The sequence below is a fragment of the Numida meleagris genome, chromosome 2 (assembly GCF_002078875.1).
Source record: "Numida meleagris isolate 19003 breed g44 Domestic line chromosome 2, NumMel1.0, whole genome shotgun sequence".
Taxonomy (NCBI): Eukaryota; Metazoa; Chordata; class Aves; order Galliformes; family Numididae; genus Numida; species Numida meleagris.
In genome coordinates, this window is record NC_034410.1 from 58,456,627 (window position 1) to 58,471,368 (window position 14,742).

Below are 14,742 nucleotides of genomic sequence, written 5' to 3' on the forward strand. Positions count from 1 at the left end.
CTATAGGCCTGCCAGTCTGACCTTGGTGCTAGGGAAGGTCAAGCAGATCACCTTGCGTTCCATCATGCAACACATACAGGACAACAAGGTGGTCAGGCCAAGTCATCATGGGTTCGGAAAAGGCAGAGTGTATTTAACTAACCTAATCTGACACTTGACAAGATGACTCGCTTAGTAGATGAGGGAAAGGCTAGAGATGTTGTTTATCTGGAATTTAGCAAAGCATTTGTCACTGTTTTCCACAGCCTTCTCCCAGAGAAATTGGCTGCTCAGGCTTGGACAGGTGTACAGTTTGCTGGTTTAAAAATGGGCTGGATAGCCAGGCCCAAAGTGTCATTGTGAGTGGAATTAAATCCAGACGGCAGTTGATCACAGGTGGTGTTCCCTTGGGCTCAGTCTTTGGTCCAGTTCTTTTTAATGTCTTTATTAATGATCTGGTTGAGGGGATCAAGTCTACCAGTCCTACAGAGGCATCTGGATAGGCAGGATCGATGAGCCAAGGCCAACTAAATGCTGAGCCCTGCGCTTGGGTCATAACAGTCCGACTTAGTGGTATAGAGTATCTGGAAAGTTGCCTGTTGGAAACTGACCTGCAGGTATTTGTTGATAGCTGGCTGAACATGAGCCAGCAGTGTGCTCAGGTGGCCAAGAAAGACAACAGCATCCTGGCTTGTATCAGAAGTAACACGGTTGTCAGGTCTAGGGATGTGATTGTTCCCCTGTACTGGCTACTGGTGGCAGTGTACCTTGAGTACTGTGTTCAGGTTTGGGCCTCTCCCTACAAGAAAGACACTGAGGGGCTGGATTGCATTCAGAAAAGAGCAACGGAGCTGGTGAGGGATCTGGAGCACAAGTCTTAAGGGGAGCAGCTAGGGGAACTGGGATTGTTTAGTCTGGAGAAGAGGAGGCTCAGGGGAGACCTTGTCTCTCTCCACAACCTGCCAGGAGGTTGTACAGGCTTGTCCAAAGGCTCACTGGCCACATGCGTCCCAGCACAACTGGCAGTGCGGCTCACCCCCTCCCCACGCTATTAACGCTGCATCAACAAAAAGCAGGGTGTGGGGAGGGCAGTGCTGACTCAAGCAAATAATTGTATGCAGTTTTATACATTGGCTAAACACAGGGCTCTGAACAGTGACAAATATGCAGTCATGCTTTCTGTTTTGATAAAGGAATTTGAAAATAAAATCATAGAATCCTTAGAGTTGGAAGGGACCTTTAAAGGTCATCTAGTCCAATTCCCCTGCAGTGAACTGGGACATCCACAAGTTGATCAGGCTGCTCAGAGCCTGGTCCAGCCTGGCCTTGTTGAATATCTCCAGAGACAGGGTGTCCACTACATCTCTGGACAACTTGTTCCAGTGCCACAACACCCTTTCTGTAAAAGACTTTTTCCTTATATCCAACCTAAATCTCCCCTCTTTTAGTTTGAAACCATTTCACCTTGTCCTGTCACCACAGCCTAAAGAGTCTGTTCTCTTCTTTCCTGTGGCTCCCCTTTAGATACTGAAAGGCCACTATCTAGTCACCTCGCAGCCTTCTCTTCTCCAGGCTGAACAGCCCCAGCTCTCTCAGCCTGTCCTCATAGGAGAGGTTTTTCACCCCTTGGATCACTTTTGTGGCCCTTCTCTGGACGCGCTCCAAAAGGTCCATGTCTCTCCTGTACTGAGGACTCCGCATCAGGATGCAGTACTCCAGGTGAGGCCTCACCAGTGCAAAGCAGAGGGGCAGGATCACCTCCCTCGACCTCTGGCCACGCTTCTTTTGATGCAGCTCAGGATACAGTTGGCTTTCTGGGCTGTGAGGGCACATTGCTGGCTCATGTCCAGCTTGCCATACACCAGTATCCCCAAGTCCTTTTTGGCAGAGCTCAATACTTTCATCCCCCAGCTTATATTGATAATAGGAGCTGCCATGGCCCAGGTGCAGCACTTCACAGTTGGATTTGCTGAACCTCATGAGGTTCTCCTGGGCCCACAGCTCAAGCCTGTCTAGGTCCTTCTGGATGGCATCCCATCCCTTGGGCGCATCAACCACAAATCGCAGCTTGGGGTTTCAAGATTGCAAAAAAAAAAAATCATAATTCACATTTGTGAGATGATTTTCAGTTGATATAAATACATGACCTGCAAATTTTCAAATGGACTGTATGGAGTTGTAATCAGATATTCAGGGTCAAAAATCTAATCTTATCTCTTTACCGGACTTTCATAATCCCTATCTTAGAAAAGAATAATATCCTTTGCTTCACAATCCCACTTTATTCGTGTCATTGCTTTTTGGCAGTAAACACATTTTGAACAATTATTGTCAAGGATGAAGTACAGGAAGAGTAAAAGTTCATTAAAAAATCTCTGATGAAATCTTGAGATCTCACTTAGAATTGCAGCCACTGCCATCAAACCAGACTGGTGTGTTAGTTTCACAAAAAGAATGTTAAATATCCCACTGGTTTTATGCTTTTGTTCCTCTCTCTTTTTTTTAAGTTTTAAGAAAAATATTAAAATCTTTTGCTACTTATATATTAACATTATCGTATATTTTGCGAGGGCTGCTCTGAAAGTAACGCCTCCTGTTTTATTATGTTGGCCCATAATATCAGAGGCGGATGTTGGTTGTATGGCAGTAGAGGTTGAACCTTCCCACTAACATTCCATTGGATTTTGTTGCCATGTGATAGATGGCAGCAGAGGGACAGTCTGACAAATTGGTGTCTGACATGGAAGGGCGTATGAAGCAAGGGTGTGTAACTGAATTCCTCTAAGCAGAAAAAATAGCACCCATTGACATTCACCTATGCTTTCTTAATTGTTATTGAGACCAAACAGTGAATGTGAGCACAGTGAGGTGGTGTGTGGTGTTTCAGCAGTGATGACAGTGGATCAGATTGTTATGAGCGTGGCACGCAGGCTTTTGTTCATCATTGGCAAAAGCGCGTAGCTAATGGTGGTGACTATGTTGAGAAATAATGTTTTTTAGCTGAGAAGTTTTTTGCTTTATCACTGTTATGCTTTTTATCTGCTATCGTTTCCATGGAAATAAATAGGAGGCATTACTTTTGGAGCAACCTACGTATACACAGCCCAAGAGAATTTCTATTCATTAAATGCAGCCCAGGCAAGCTACAAGGTTGGACACCAATGAGAGGTTGTAGCAAAGTGGGGGTCAGTCTCTTCTCCCAAGCAATAGTACAGGCCCAAGCTGAGTTGGCCCTGAATGCAGGTCCAAGCTCCTCTGATTTTTTCTTCCATGGAGAAAATGAATACCTGAATTTTAATTTTAGTCTCTATTTCAACACTAGAAAGAGGAGAAGACAGTATACCTGCATCTTTGCCCAAGGACGGTTTGCTGTCAGCTAAGAGCTGCCTTAGCTCACTGCTTGGGGTTCAGATATCTGCAAGTTGAGAAGGGATCTGGAACTTGGGAGTGGGGCACCCTTCAGTTCAATAAAGAGAAAGGAAGAAAAGCACAGCAGTTTTTCTTTAAAAAACAACAAGAAAGCCCCTGCAGGAGCATTGTATCTAGCCATCACTGTACTGAAGTCTCATCCTTTGAAAATGAAAATTACACCAGGGGCTGCATTCTTGCTAATACCAATAAATCTCCCTATTGTACTCGCTATGAAAGGACTGCATATCACAGCTGTGTGATACCCTTAATCTATATTTTTAACTGATCCAATGAATAGCAGGAATTAAATCTGAAAGATGTCCAAGTCAAGGCATTAAGAAAGTTGCTTGTCATGACAAGTCTTTTCTGAAAAATTAATTTTTTATTGAGTGAAACAATTGCTTTTACATTAGCGCTTCATTATTTCTGATGGCAAGTTATAGTTTTGTCATTTACTACCAAGTTATCCTTTCTGTGTCTGAAAGATTACATTGTGTTTCACTGTTCTACTCCTGAAAATGAACAAAAAGGCATCCCTACGCTGACTTCTCTTCATAAAACGCAAAAACACGAGTGCAGAAGGCAACTTTACAGTAGTCAAAGTCTGGCCATAAAATGCACGTTATGCATTACATTTGGTAAACCTCAAGCCGATTAGTAATTTAAAACAGTGGGTTTGGGGAGCCAAAGTACACACTAAAGCAAAATACATTAAAACCTTTTGTATTCTTAGTTTTTAGGAGTTGGATCACAAGTTACACACCGCAGTGTGTTGACATTTCACTGGAGCCAGCACACATGGTTTTCACGTTCTGCCTGTCCTCCTTTCATGTGATTCCCACACTCTCTTGTCAAGCTACATCCAGTTGTTTGCCCTCTCCACCCAAGCACTATTATTGGGCCGAACATCTTAAAAAAAAAAAAAAAAAAGATTTTGTTTCCTTCACTTTCAGAATTTATTTGCAAAGTTTCCTCAGATTTCCACAGCTTCACCAGCCTGGCTTTATTTAGCTATCGGTGCTTCATTACTGAAACAAACAAACTGAGAACCAGAGATTTGCAGCTGACCCCAGAAGCTCATGAAATTCCTGAGATTTGGCCTCAGAATTTTATTCTTTGCTCAGAGAAAACAAGCTCTATCTAGTTTTCATGCATTCTTTTTTATATTCACTCATTTTTTCTAAGTAAAAGCAGGAACAAAGATGGAACATCAATGTAACAAGTGTCAATGTAAGGAAGTTCTCTGGAGGCTCCAAGGATGGCCAGATCTCCCTTAAGCCTTGGTACACCGTGCAGCTAAGCCAGCCCCTTGCAGCCCTGGGAGCTGAAGATGGAGATCCCTAACTTTGGCCCTAACTGGCAATAGAAAGGACAAACGTTAAGGAATTGCTCTCTAATCAGTATTTTCTTTATTTTTTCTGTCAACATCTCCTTTGAACAAAGGAGAACATAAAACAGGCCAAAAGCCTTTAAGACATAAAGATTAAGATTTAAAAAATAAATAAATAAAAGGCATTCTTACAATGGAAAGCTCTAGGTGGTAGCTTGGGATGGCAGCAGCAAGGGAGTGAGGTAGGTGTACCTCCGTAGCAGAGAGGAAAAGGCATCTCACAGTGCTCACCCATCAGCAGCCACTCAGTCCAGCAGTATCAAGCCACATATTTAATAGAGTAAACCTGTACAGCCGATGTCAAGTTGAAATTAAGCATTATTCTGGAGTCTACCACCTCCTGCGTCCATTGGTGCAAACAGACTGACTAGAATGCAGTGCAGATGTCTCACACAGTTACTTGACTTGTTAACAAATGACACTAACTGCCTTTAGAACCTATTTCTGAGGGCTCCTCTCCACCTCGAAGCAAAGAAGAAAGCAGTAGAAAAGGTTCAGGCAGGTGCAAGGGCTGTGTCAAGTATGGAAAGACTTCAGTAGGAGAGGAGGTCAAACTGGGTAGCACCTCCAGTTTGGACAAGAGGCAGCCAAGGAGAAGCATAAGGGATAAAATAATAACATTCATATTTATAGAGATCAGGTATTGCAGAGGAAGTGAGCAATGTTCCATACAAAGACAAGGAAGAACTTCTTTACTGTCGGGGTGACAGAGCACTGGAACAGGCTGCCCAGAGAGGTTGTGAAGTCTCTTTCTCTGGAGATATCCAAGACCCGTCTGGACACCTACCTGTGTGACCTACTGTAGGGAACCTGCTTTGGCAGGGGGGTTGGACTAAATGGTCTTTGGAGGTCCCTTCCAACCCCTACAGTTCTGTGATTCTGTGAATGTGCAATCACACCTTGGAACTGCTTTTCGTAACAAGAAAAGTTGAGGATACATCACTAGTATCTTAGGAATACTTACGACAAAGCAGACCTTTTCCACAAAGTGTGTAATTAAATCATGGAACTTACTGCTGCAGGATTTTATGCATGTCAGAACGGAAATCCAAAGGCAAGAATCAAACCTGCAGGCACAGATATAACCCCCATCTCAAGAGATCTCCAGACTGCAGGCTGGAGACAGGAGGTACATTGGAAGCTCACTGTCTGTGTGGGGTGCTCAGTTATTGTTTTGCCTACATCCACCACCAGTCACTGTCAGAGACCTTTCCTGAATCAGCATCCCATTCACCTGACCCAGGATCAGCACGGCTTACAAAGCGTAGTACCACTTCATTTACAGCTGCCCACCTCGAGTTTCCTTGGCCACACTATCCCTTCTTATCATTTCAGATGGGCTGAGGATTATCTAGGACATTGTAATTAAACTGGCAGTGCAATGTTTCTGTTGTCAAGATATGAGTCACATTTTCATGCACAGATCCGATTCCAGAGACACAGTTGCAAAAGCATCTTTTCAAACTGTTCTCCTTAACACCCAATTCAATTTCTCATCTGAGCTAAGCTGTCAGCAAAAACCGCTCTGCAGTGAGTGGCAATCAATACAGTCTTGTCTCTCAACAAGATAAGAGTTTTGACATAGCGAGGCTCTCACACAGAGGTTTCCTTTTGAAAAAGACTTTTAAACACTTTTTAAAAGCGACTTTTTTTATTAAAATCATCTGCTTTTGTATGGAGAAGCTCTATCTAAGGAAATAGGCTGCATGCCTCAGCACCTCAGGAAATGTCAGTAATATTGCCATGGATGCCCCTGGGAAGATGCACTTCTTTGGTTTTGCTTGACATTTTTCACTCCCTACTCTAAAAAGAAGTGTCAGCCCGAGCTGCCAGGAAATATGTTTACTGATATACGGCACACTGTCCCAGAAAAGTGTTACTGTTCAGCAACTGGTTGCTTGTTTCTGACATTACCCGAACAACAAGGATTATGAATTATTCAACTATGGTATGAAAGAGACAAATATGATAGAATCAAACATAGAACCATGGAATGGTTTGGGTTGGAAGGGACCTTTAAGATCATCTAGTTCCAACCCCCTGCTATAGGCAGGGACACCTCTCTCTACATCAGGTTTCTCAAAGCCCCATCCAGCTTGGCCTTGAATGCTTCCAGGGAGGGGCATCCACAGCTTCTCTGGGCAACCTGTTCCAGTGTCTTAGCACCCTCACAGTAAAGAATTTATCCCTAATATCCAGTCTAAATTTACCCTCTTCCAGTTTAAAACCATTTCCCTTTGTCCTGTTGCTATATGCCCTTGCAAAAAGTCCCTCCCCACCTTTCCTGTAGGCCCACTTCAGGTACTGAAAGGCTGCTATAAGGTCCCCCTGCAGCCTTCTCCAGGCTGAAGAGCCCCAGCTCTCTCAGTCTTTGTAGTGTGATACGATACATTCACAGATTTCATAAAAGTTAAAAACAGTGGGAATGGTATAAAGGAACTGAACTATGCAGAAGAAAAAAAAAATCGAGCTCAATACAAAGAAAACATTTCCTAACAAAGATGTCTATTAAATGGCTGAAAAGTCTCTCGAGAAGAGGTGGAGGCCTCATCACCTGAGGTATTTAAACCCAGGCCAGACAAAGCATTCATCTCTACAGGGACAGAAGAAATGGATAGAACAACTTCTTAGGATTTTTTCCAACCATCTCTGATTTTTACGATTTAGTACATTTTTTTAAAATGCAAACCACATTCACATAACACAAGCGGGAGGCAGAAATACAATAAAATGATTTGAGCTGTAGCACTGCCAAACACAATGAAATTTGATTTAAAATGAAATTTATGCTACCAATTCAAACTGCGAGATGACTTCTCTTTGTTTAAGGTCTAGCGCTGAAAGCTTTGTCAGCGCCACACACGTCTCTGGAAAGGTAATTTAGCATCCCCGTATGGGGGATCTATTTTCTGTGCCAGAGCTCCTCAATCCGTGAGGCTCCAACTTCAGACAAGGAGAGCTGATGCACGAGGCAGAGTGATGTTGTACAGAAAACCGTTGGAACAGAGGTTTTGTGCCAACGTATAATCTCCCTGAGGACTCTCCAGCACTGAATGTTTACTGATGTCACTTAAAGGATAACATCTAATCTGCCAGCATGAAAGAAAATGTCGACTCTCAGAACAGTCTCTTTCCATCGCTTTGAATGTCTTAAGATGGTTTCATGATTCTCAGTTCTTCTTCTTCCCCCATTTTTTTTCTGCTTGAAAGCACTGCTCCATTTAAAAAAACTGCGCTGCCTTGCTTTTGTTAAAAATACAAAGAAGTGCTGCGACAAAATCAGAGAAAACTTAGGGTAGTTACAATGAGTTTGTTGGAGAGTGAAATGCTGTGGACCTTCCATACAGGAAGATGAAACGATGACCTTCACCTTCTTTACCAGAAAGCAAGATCCACAGCCAGAGGGAGCAGCCACAGAGGTGGCACAGGGCACGGAGTCTGGTCATGGTGCTCCTCAGGCTTAGGGCAGCCCCTCACTGGTTTGGGACGAGCCAGGACAAGGCAGGACATAGCCATATGTTTGGCCTGCTTTGACATCAGAACAGTCTTAACATGATTTCACCTTTTAAATTGTGTTCTATATTGGCATATACAGCTTTGCAGGCATATGGTCAATATAGCAGGACAAAGCTCATAATGCAGCTAAAGCAAATCCAAATGGGATTTGGTCAATCCCGTTTACCCAACCAAAGCTTTAAAGAGTTAATGTCATAGAGGAACTGTTTCCAAATCTAAGGATCTTTCTTTGAAACTAGAAAGGCCAATAACTGGGCATGTAGAAAGTGAAAATACTCAACTGCAGTAGCAGTACCAAGTGACTTTTAATTACCAAACGAACTTGAAAAATTGGGTCAGTCTGAAAAACTTTACTGGCAGCTCTGCTCCCAGCTCCTTTAAAACACCGCAGCCATGCCCCAGGAACAGATCCCTCTCTGCTTTGCACAGCTCTGCCCAAAGGTCCAACACTCTGTTCAGCACCCCTTAACCTCCACAGCCGTCCCTCAGCTCCACAGCTGGCCCCACAGCCCACTGCCCAATACATCACAGCCCTGAAGGCCCATTGCCTCCCTCGCAGCCTGATCCTCATGTAACCCATTAGCTGCTCTTCGGGCTCTGGGCTCAGGCCATGCTTGTAGGAGAGCTCCATCCTGCACAAGATCCTGCTCAGAGGAAGTTGCACCTCAGCATCCTTCCAGCACTGTGCCCCACGAAGCTACTGCATGATTCAGCCCCCAGGGAACAGCCCTATGTTGTACTGCAAACTAGCAGCTGACGAGGATACACTCTGTACTCACAAGATAAGCAGGAATTAAAAAACAAAACCACCTCATTTGGGGTAAAATAATCTCGTGGTAATGAGTTTATAACACTGTGTTCCTTGTTGAGTCACACATCTGGGCAAAGCAGGAACAAAATCCTACTGAGAGAATTCTCTTGATATGAATGTAGTATTTTACAACCACAGGAGACAAAAAAAGAAGTCATGCAAAGGGAAGGAAACACTGGCAGGGAGGTGTGCAGGACTTGATTCTAGCCTCGTTTACACAGACCAGCAGAATTATTCCACTGCAGAGGACGTGAGCGTCATGAGTTTTCAGTTCTCAGTCTTAAGGGTGGTGAAGAATAAAAATAATGGCAGAGTACTACCTGAAGTTCTTCCAGCCTCAGTCACACAGTAAATATCTTCTCCTGACTCTTCTACAAATAACTGAGATTCAGATCCCCTGGCAATCCTCAGTGGCCATATTATAAGTCACATAGGAATTTTATGAGAACAAAGCTGTAATAACATGCTCCGGCTGAGCAGCAGAGTAGCTATACAATCAGTGCTTTTCTGCACTTGCATTTTTGAGCGGATTAGTATTGCAGCATAGTCTAAAATAACAGTGTAAATTTTAACTGTGCCATAACTGCCATATGCATTAACTGCCATAACTGTGTGGCAGTCTTAAAAATAGAGTATAGCAACAAGTGTATTTGTTTGTGCTGCGATATGTAACTGGTACCATGCAGCCCTGCCAAGATGAGGCTCTGTTGTAAAACAGAGTGCAAAATATCTGATGCTAGAGCTAAAATGATCATAATGAACTGGGAAGTTAAAAAAAAAAAAAAAAAGGAACAGACAATGCATTGCACTGCAGACATGTTGTGCAGAGGGAACACAGATACATCACACACTGGCAAAACCTACAACCTGTATTAGCCAGCCCTTTATTAAAGATATTATATTCAGACAAGTTGAACATACCCTAAAACACATAAATCCCTAACACTACAAATACATCTTCTCCCAAAGTTATGAAGTACCATTAAATCACATAGATTTCTATCTTTCTTGCTTTTTTTTTTTTTGACATGGTTATTGTTGGAGATTGAAAATTTATGAATTCATAGAGGAGTCAAACCTTGCAGTATATGGGGATTGGAGAATACAGCTCTTCTAACTCTATATGCTTTACCACAAACATTAAAACAGTTACTTAGGAATAGTCATTTCTAGGAATTCTGAAAATGTTTTAGTTCTAATTGTTATCCAGTGATTACAGAAAAGTTTGAAACATTTCCTTTAATCATTCAATACATAGCTCTGCAACTCCACACACTTGAAAACTATAATTTTGCTATAGGTTTTCTTCTTACATATGTGTCTATATATACATACACACACATATATATGCACTATTATAAACTTGAGTGTCAAGAAAAGCGGGACCTTCACATTTCACATTTCTCCTATGATTTCCATAGGAATGAAACCGTAGGTATTGTCTGTACCAGCTACAAGAATTGGACCGATTTGACTTCAGATCCTCTTGATAAACACAACAATCACTTACGCTCTCCTTTTCCCCATCAACATATTTCATTCTTACCAAAGTCACTTTGCTCTAAGAACATATTGTTAGGCCATCTACTCAGCCTTCTGGCAACCAGCCCATCTTCCCCTTACACTGCGTCTTCAGGTTACTAAATTTTGTGCCTGATCCAAAAGCTGTGCTTGCACTGATCATCTGCTGCTTCTCATTTTTTACTCTGCTGTGCTCAGGAAAACCAGGTTGCAGCTGTGGTGTTGACTAGACTTAGTTATACACACAAATATTAAACATTTCGTATTTTTGTGCTCTTCCAGTAGTTGAAAATTTAGCCTCAACTACACAACATACAAGCAAGCTTTGTAGGGCCTGATTCTATTTATGGCATAGTAAATCACCACTAATTCCTGTGAATTTAACACAGTCAAGTTGCACTAATTGTCACAGCTAGGGTGCCATCAACTCACAATGGTGACAGAGGGAGTTCAAGGTATTAAGTGTTTTGAAGGAGTATGCACAAAACAGAATCCTTCCCAGAGTAATAGTAACTCATCACAGTGCTTATTCTGTGGACTCAAAAAAAAAAAAAAAAAAAAAGACACAAAAAACCCTCGAAAACCAGAAAAACCCCACATATTAATCATTTCAGAATTTTTCTGAAACGTGTGTTAGTCACTGAAGGTCCACGTTGTAATGATCAGGCAAAAAAACCTATTATTACAGCTAAAGTCACACAGGGGAAATTTTCCAGTGTAGCTACCTAAATGAAGGTGTGCATTTGTTACAAGAACTAAAAGGCTGGAAATGTGGTGTGGTGGTGGAAATGCTTGGAGTGAGAGTAAACATTATGGAACACTGCCGGAGAAGTTTGCAGATCTCTGAACTCTCGAAGGAAACCCAAGAGCTACATGCACTTATTTTAGTGCGCCTAGATGAGAACAAACATGGCTGGGTCCCTAGAAACACTCCATACCAGGAGATGAAGCTGAAGCTATTGGACAATCAAAGTGGGCTTCTGCGTGGGGAAAGTGTTTTGGAGATGTGTAGTTAGCATGAGGAAAAAAAGGTTCCTCATGCTGCAGAACACCAAGAATCTGTGACCACTGGGCACCCCACAAATATTTTTGCTGTAATAAGAACTGGAAAGAGCAAATGTTAACGTGTCTTATTCTTCTTATTAACTAAGTGATTTTATTTGCTACCAGAAATAACAGATATCCCAGAGCATGAGATTCTCTGCATTAAGAGATGCTACACGTTGAACTGGAGGGTGCCTGTTATACTAACTTCTCCTAGGCCAGATCCTGCAGCCTCAAATTGCACGATCGAGCCAGCAAAAAGCAAGGAGCTACTTATTTGAATAACAGCAGCAGACACCAAGTTTGGCAATTTTCCATTACCCCTTTCTACAACCCAGGCCTATAAAATGAACGTGGAAGTTTTACGTCATTACTTAGCTAAAAAGAAAAGAAAAAAGAAAACAATAAATAATCAAATTTTAAAAAGAACCATATAACATAGGTCACTGCTTTCACTCAGTGGGATGGACAACAATAAAAATAAATAAGAATACAAAGACAGGCTAAATCAACTATGCTACACATGTGGCAATGTACCTTATTTCACTGCATTTGTTGTCAAGACATGCAGTCTAGAAATTCATGGCAAACACACTGGCAAAAGCCATAAACCATGAGAATAACAAGGCTCGAAGGAACAAGGCTTACAAAGACAACCCCAAGGGTGACTTTCTTAGATACCAGTAAGTAAATCCCTAAAGGCAAGGAACTGAAGTACAGCAACCCTAGCAACCAAACTAGCACCCGAATTGAGGTCTGGAAGAGCAAAGATGTGCAGTTCCACACTGTCCAGTTGTGGGACACAGTTGCAACAGAGTCAAAACTTGTAGGCCTGTAAAATTCCACCACAGGCGTCGAGTTCAGAGTCTGGGGACTTTCTCTTTGTACTTCCATGATTGTTATAACCAGGCAATTCGAAGAGGTGTGAGAAGGGCTAACCAGAGACGCCAGCCTTTTGGGAGTCAGCAGCAGTTCCGTTGGGTTGTCTGGTAGGCACTTCTTCCCCTTTCCCCCACAAGCTAAATTCAGAAGGATGTTGTTGTCATCAGGAAGACTACTGACCTCATCATCCGGCAGGCATGTTTCGAACCTGCAAAACGGGCAAACTATGACTCCTTGAGGAGAATCGCCAAAGTCTATGATCTTGCAAAGGCATTTGGCACATACTCGGTGACAACACTCTAGCACTTTTGGTTTTCTCTGTCGCAGGTTGTAGCGATTGTAACAGATCTTGCACTCAAGCTCATCTGAGCTCTGGGTCTCTGCAGACTCCTCTTGTAGTTGACTGCTCATTTTGTCTGGTGGTTTGTAGACTTGTGAACAGAGGAGTTAAGAGAAAGAGACTTCACTCAAGCTTATTTTAGAAATTTTTCCTGATGATCGTATCAGCCATCTCAAACAGGAAAAGGGGAGATGAAATTGTCAAACAGCATCAGTAGAAGTCATCCATTTCGAGCTTCTGCTAGGGATTCTGTACCGCATCTCCTCTGAGCCAGGTGAAACAGATAATGTGGAATTTCTGTGGAAAACAAAAAAGGGAAAAAACTGTTGCAGGTGAAACAAGGAAGTTCTACTTTTTACAACCTTAGCTTCCTTTGACAAATATACCTCCATGGTATTTTCTTTTTTCCACATGGCATATGAGACCTATATAGCAGTTATGCTGATAAAACTTCTTTGTGAGAAACTGTGATTCCCCCAGCCCATGAAATTCTCAGCAGAAAATGGAAGTAAATTTCTGACCTATGACTCCTTGTTTAAACCTTAGTTTCCTAAGGAAATGAGACCTAGCCTCTGGTTCTTTTGTCTTTCTTGGTAACTTTTGAACCTGCTGTCCAAACAAATTGACAGAGGTGCAGCAGTAGTGAAGAAATTAAGTTTCTAAAGAAGTGTGAACACAGGTGGCTGGGATAGAGGAGGGGGAGAGAGATTTCTAATAACTATCATTCTTGCTGCAGGGCAATGGTCAATCAGCACACAGTCAGATCTGCTCTGAACAAGCTGTGTGCTGCCTGACGCTCAACCAGAGAGAGCAACACAGGAGGAAGTTGGTGCTTCTCTAAGGCAATGAAGAGTTTTAGAGGGAGAAGGGGACACCGAAGAGGACTGGCGTTACTGAAAAATGGTATGTGGGGACATGCATCAAATTTGGAAAATATCAGGATTTGTTAATTTTGCCTCTGGAATAACTCATTTTTCTGTTTCTTCATACAGCTGCTGAACATAGCGCTGATCAGAGCTTGTGGAAACACAAGTTCTTCAGCTTCAACAAATGCCTCCCTTAACATATGTATGCAATAGTGAAGGCTAACGCATCTCTCAAGAACGTTTTCCAGATGTACTGGCTTTCAGGAGTTTTATGGCTGTGACAGCTGTATCACATCTGCTAAGAAGTGCCCTGTAGCATGCTTGTGTTGTTGTGCTCTCATCCTGTGCAGTGTTTTTGTCACCAGACCCATCAGCACCCTTGTAACAGATGTTTGTCATATCATGTAGCAACACATTTTCATGACTTCAGGAAATAATCCACGTGCTAAAAACAAAACATTAACCAAGACTATGGGGAGTAGTAATTACCAGCATTTACAAACCAGATCTATCTGCCAGAGGATAGAAACTCCCAAATTCAGGCAGATGCTCCGTCACAAAGATGAGTGTGACACTGCAGGCTTTCAAACTCTCCTTCACTGCCAAAGTACTATCTGTAGTAAGGAACTTGCCCTTGCAGTGGTGTGGGCCAGCACTTGGGTCCAGATGCCTCTTACATTATCAATAAACTCCAGGCACATGGAATATGAAAAAAATGACCCTATTTCAATAAACTTATTTCTTCACTCTTAGTTTTAGTAAATGTTTGGTTCCTTTCATTATAAATCGTATCTTCTTTAGGACGTTTTTACTCCTGGCATCCAGATCTTTGCCCTTTTTTTTGAGAATAAGGAAGAAGGTTCTCTCTTTTAAGCCATGTGCTCCTTCTGCCAATGCCAACCACTACATACATTAAAGTCTCTTTCATGGACCTTTTATTACTATGGTGCTTGAAGCAATTCCCCCTCTCTCTCTTACTGCC

General features: G+C 42.4%; 1 protein-coding gene across 11 annotated transcripts in view; it reads right to left on the bottom strand.

Moving 5' to 3' along the window:
- RNF182 (ring finger protein 182) overlaps positions 9,973–14,742 on the bottom strand; it is a 31,703-nt gene continuing 26,933 nt past the window's right edge. For 10 of the 11 annotated variants that reach the window (XM_021386930.1, XM_021386936.1, XM_021386929.1 and 7 more), the window contains one exon: positions 9,973–13,191. In XM_021386930.1, the coding sequence (XP_021242605.1) occupies positions 12,231–12,965 (735 nt within the window). In that variant the 5' untranslated portion in view covers positions 12,966–13,191 and the 3' untranslated portion in view covers positions 9,973–12,230. The remainder of the gene's footprint in view (positions 13,192–14,742) is intronic. The other variant, XM_021386939.1, reaches the window with a different exon arrangement.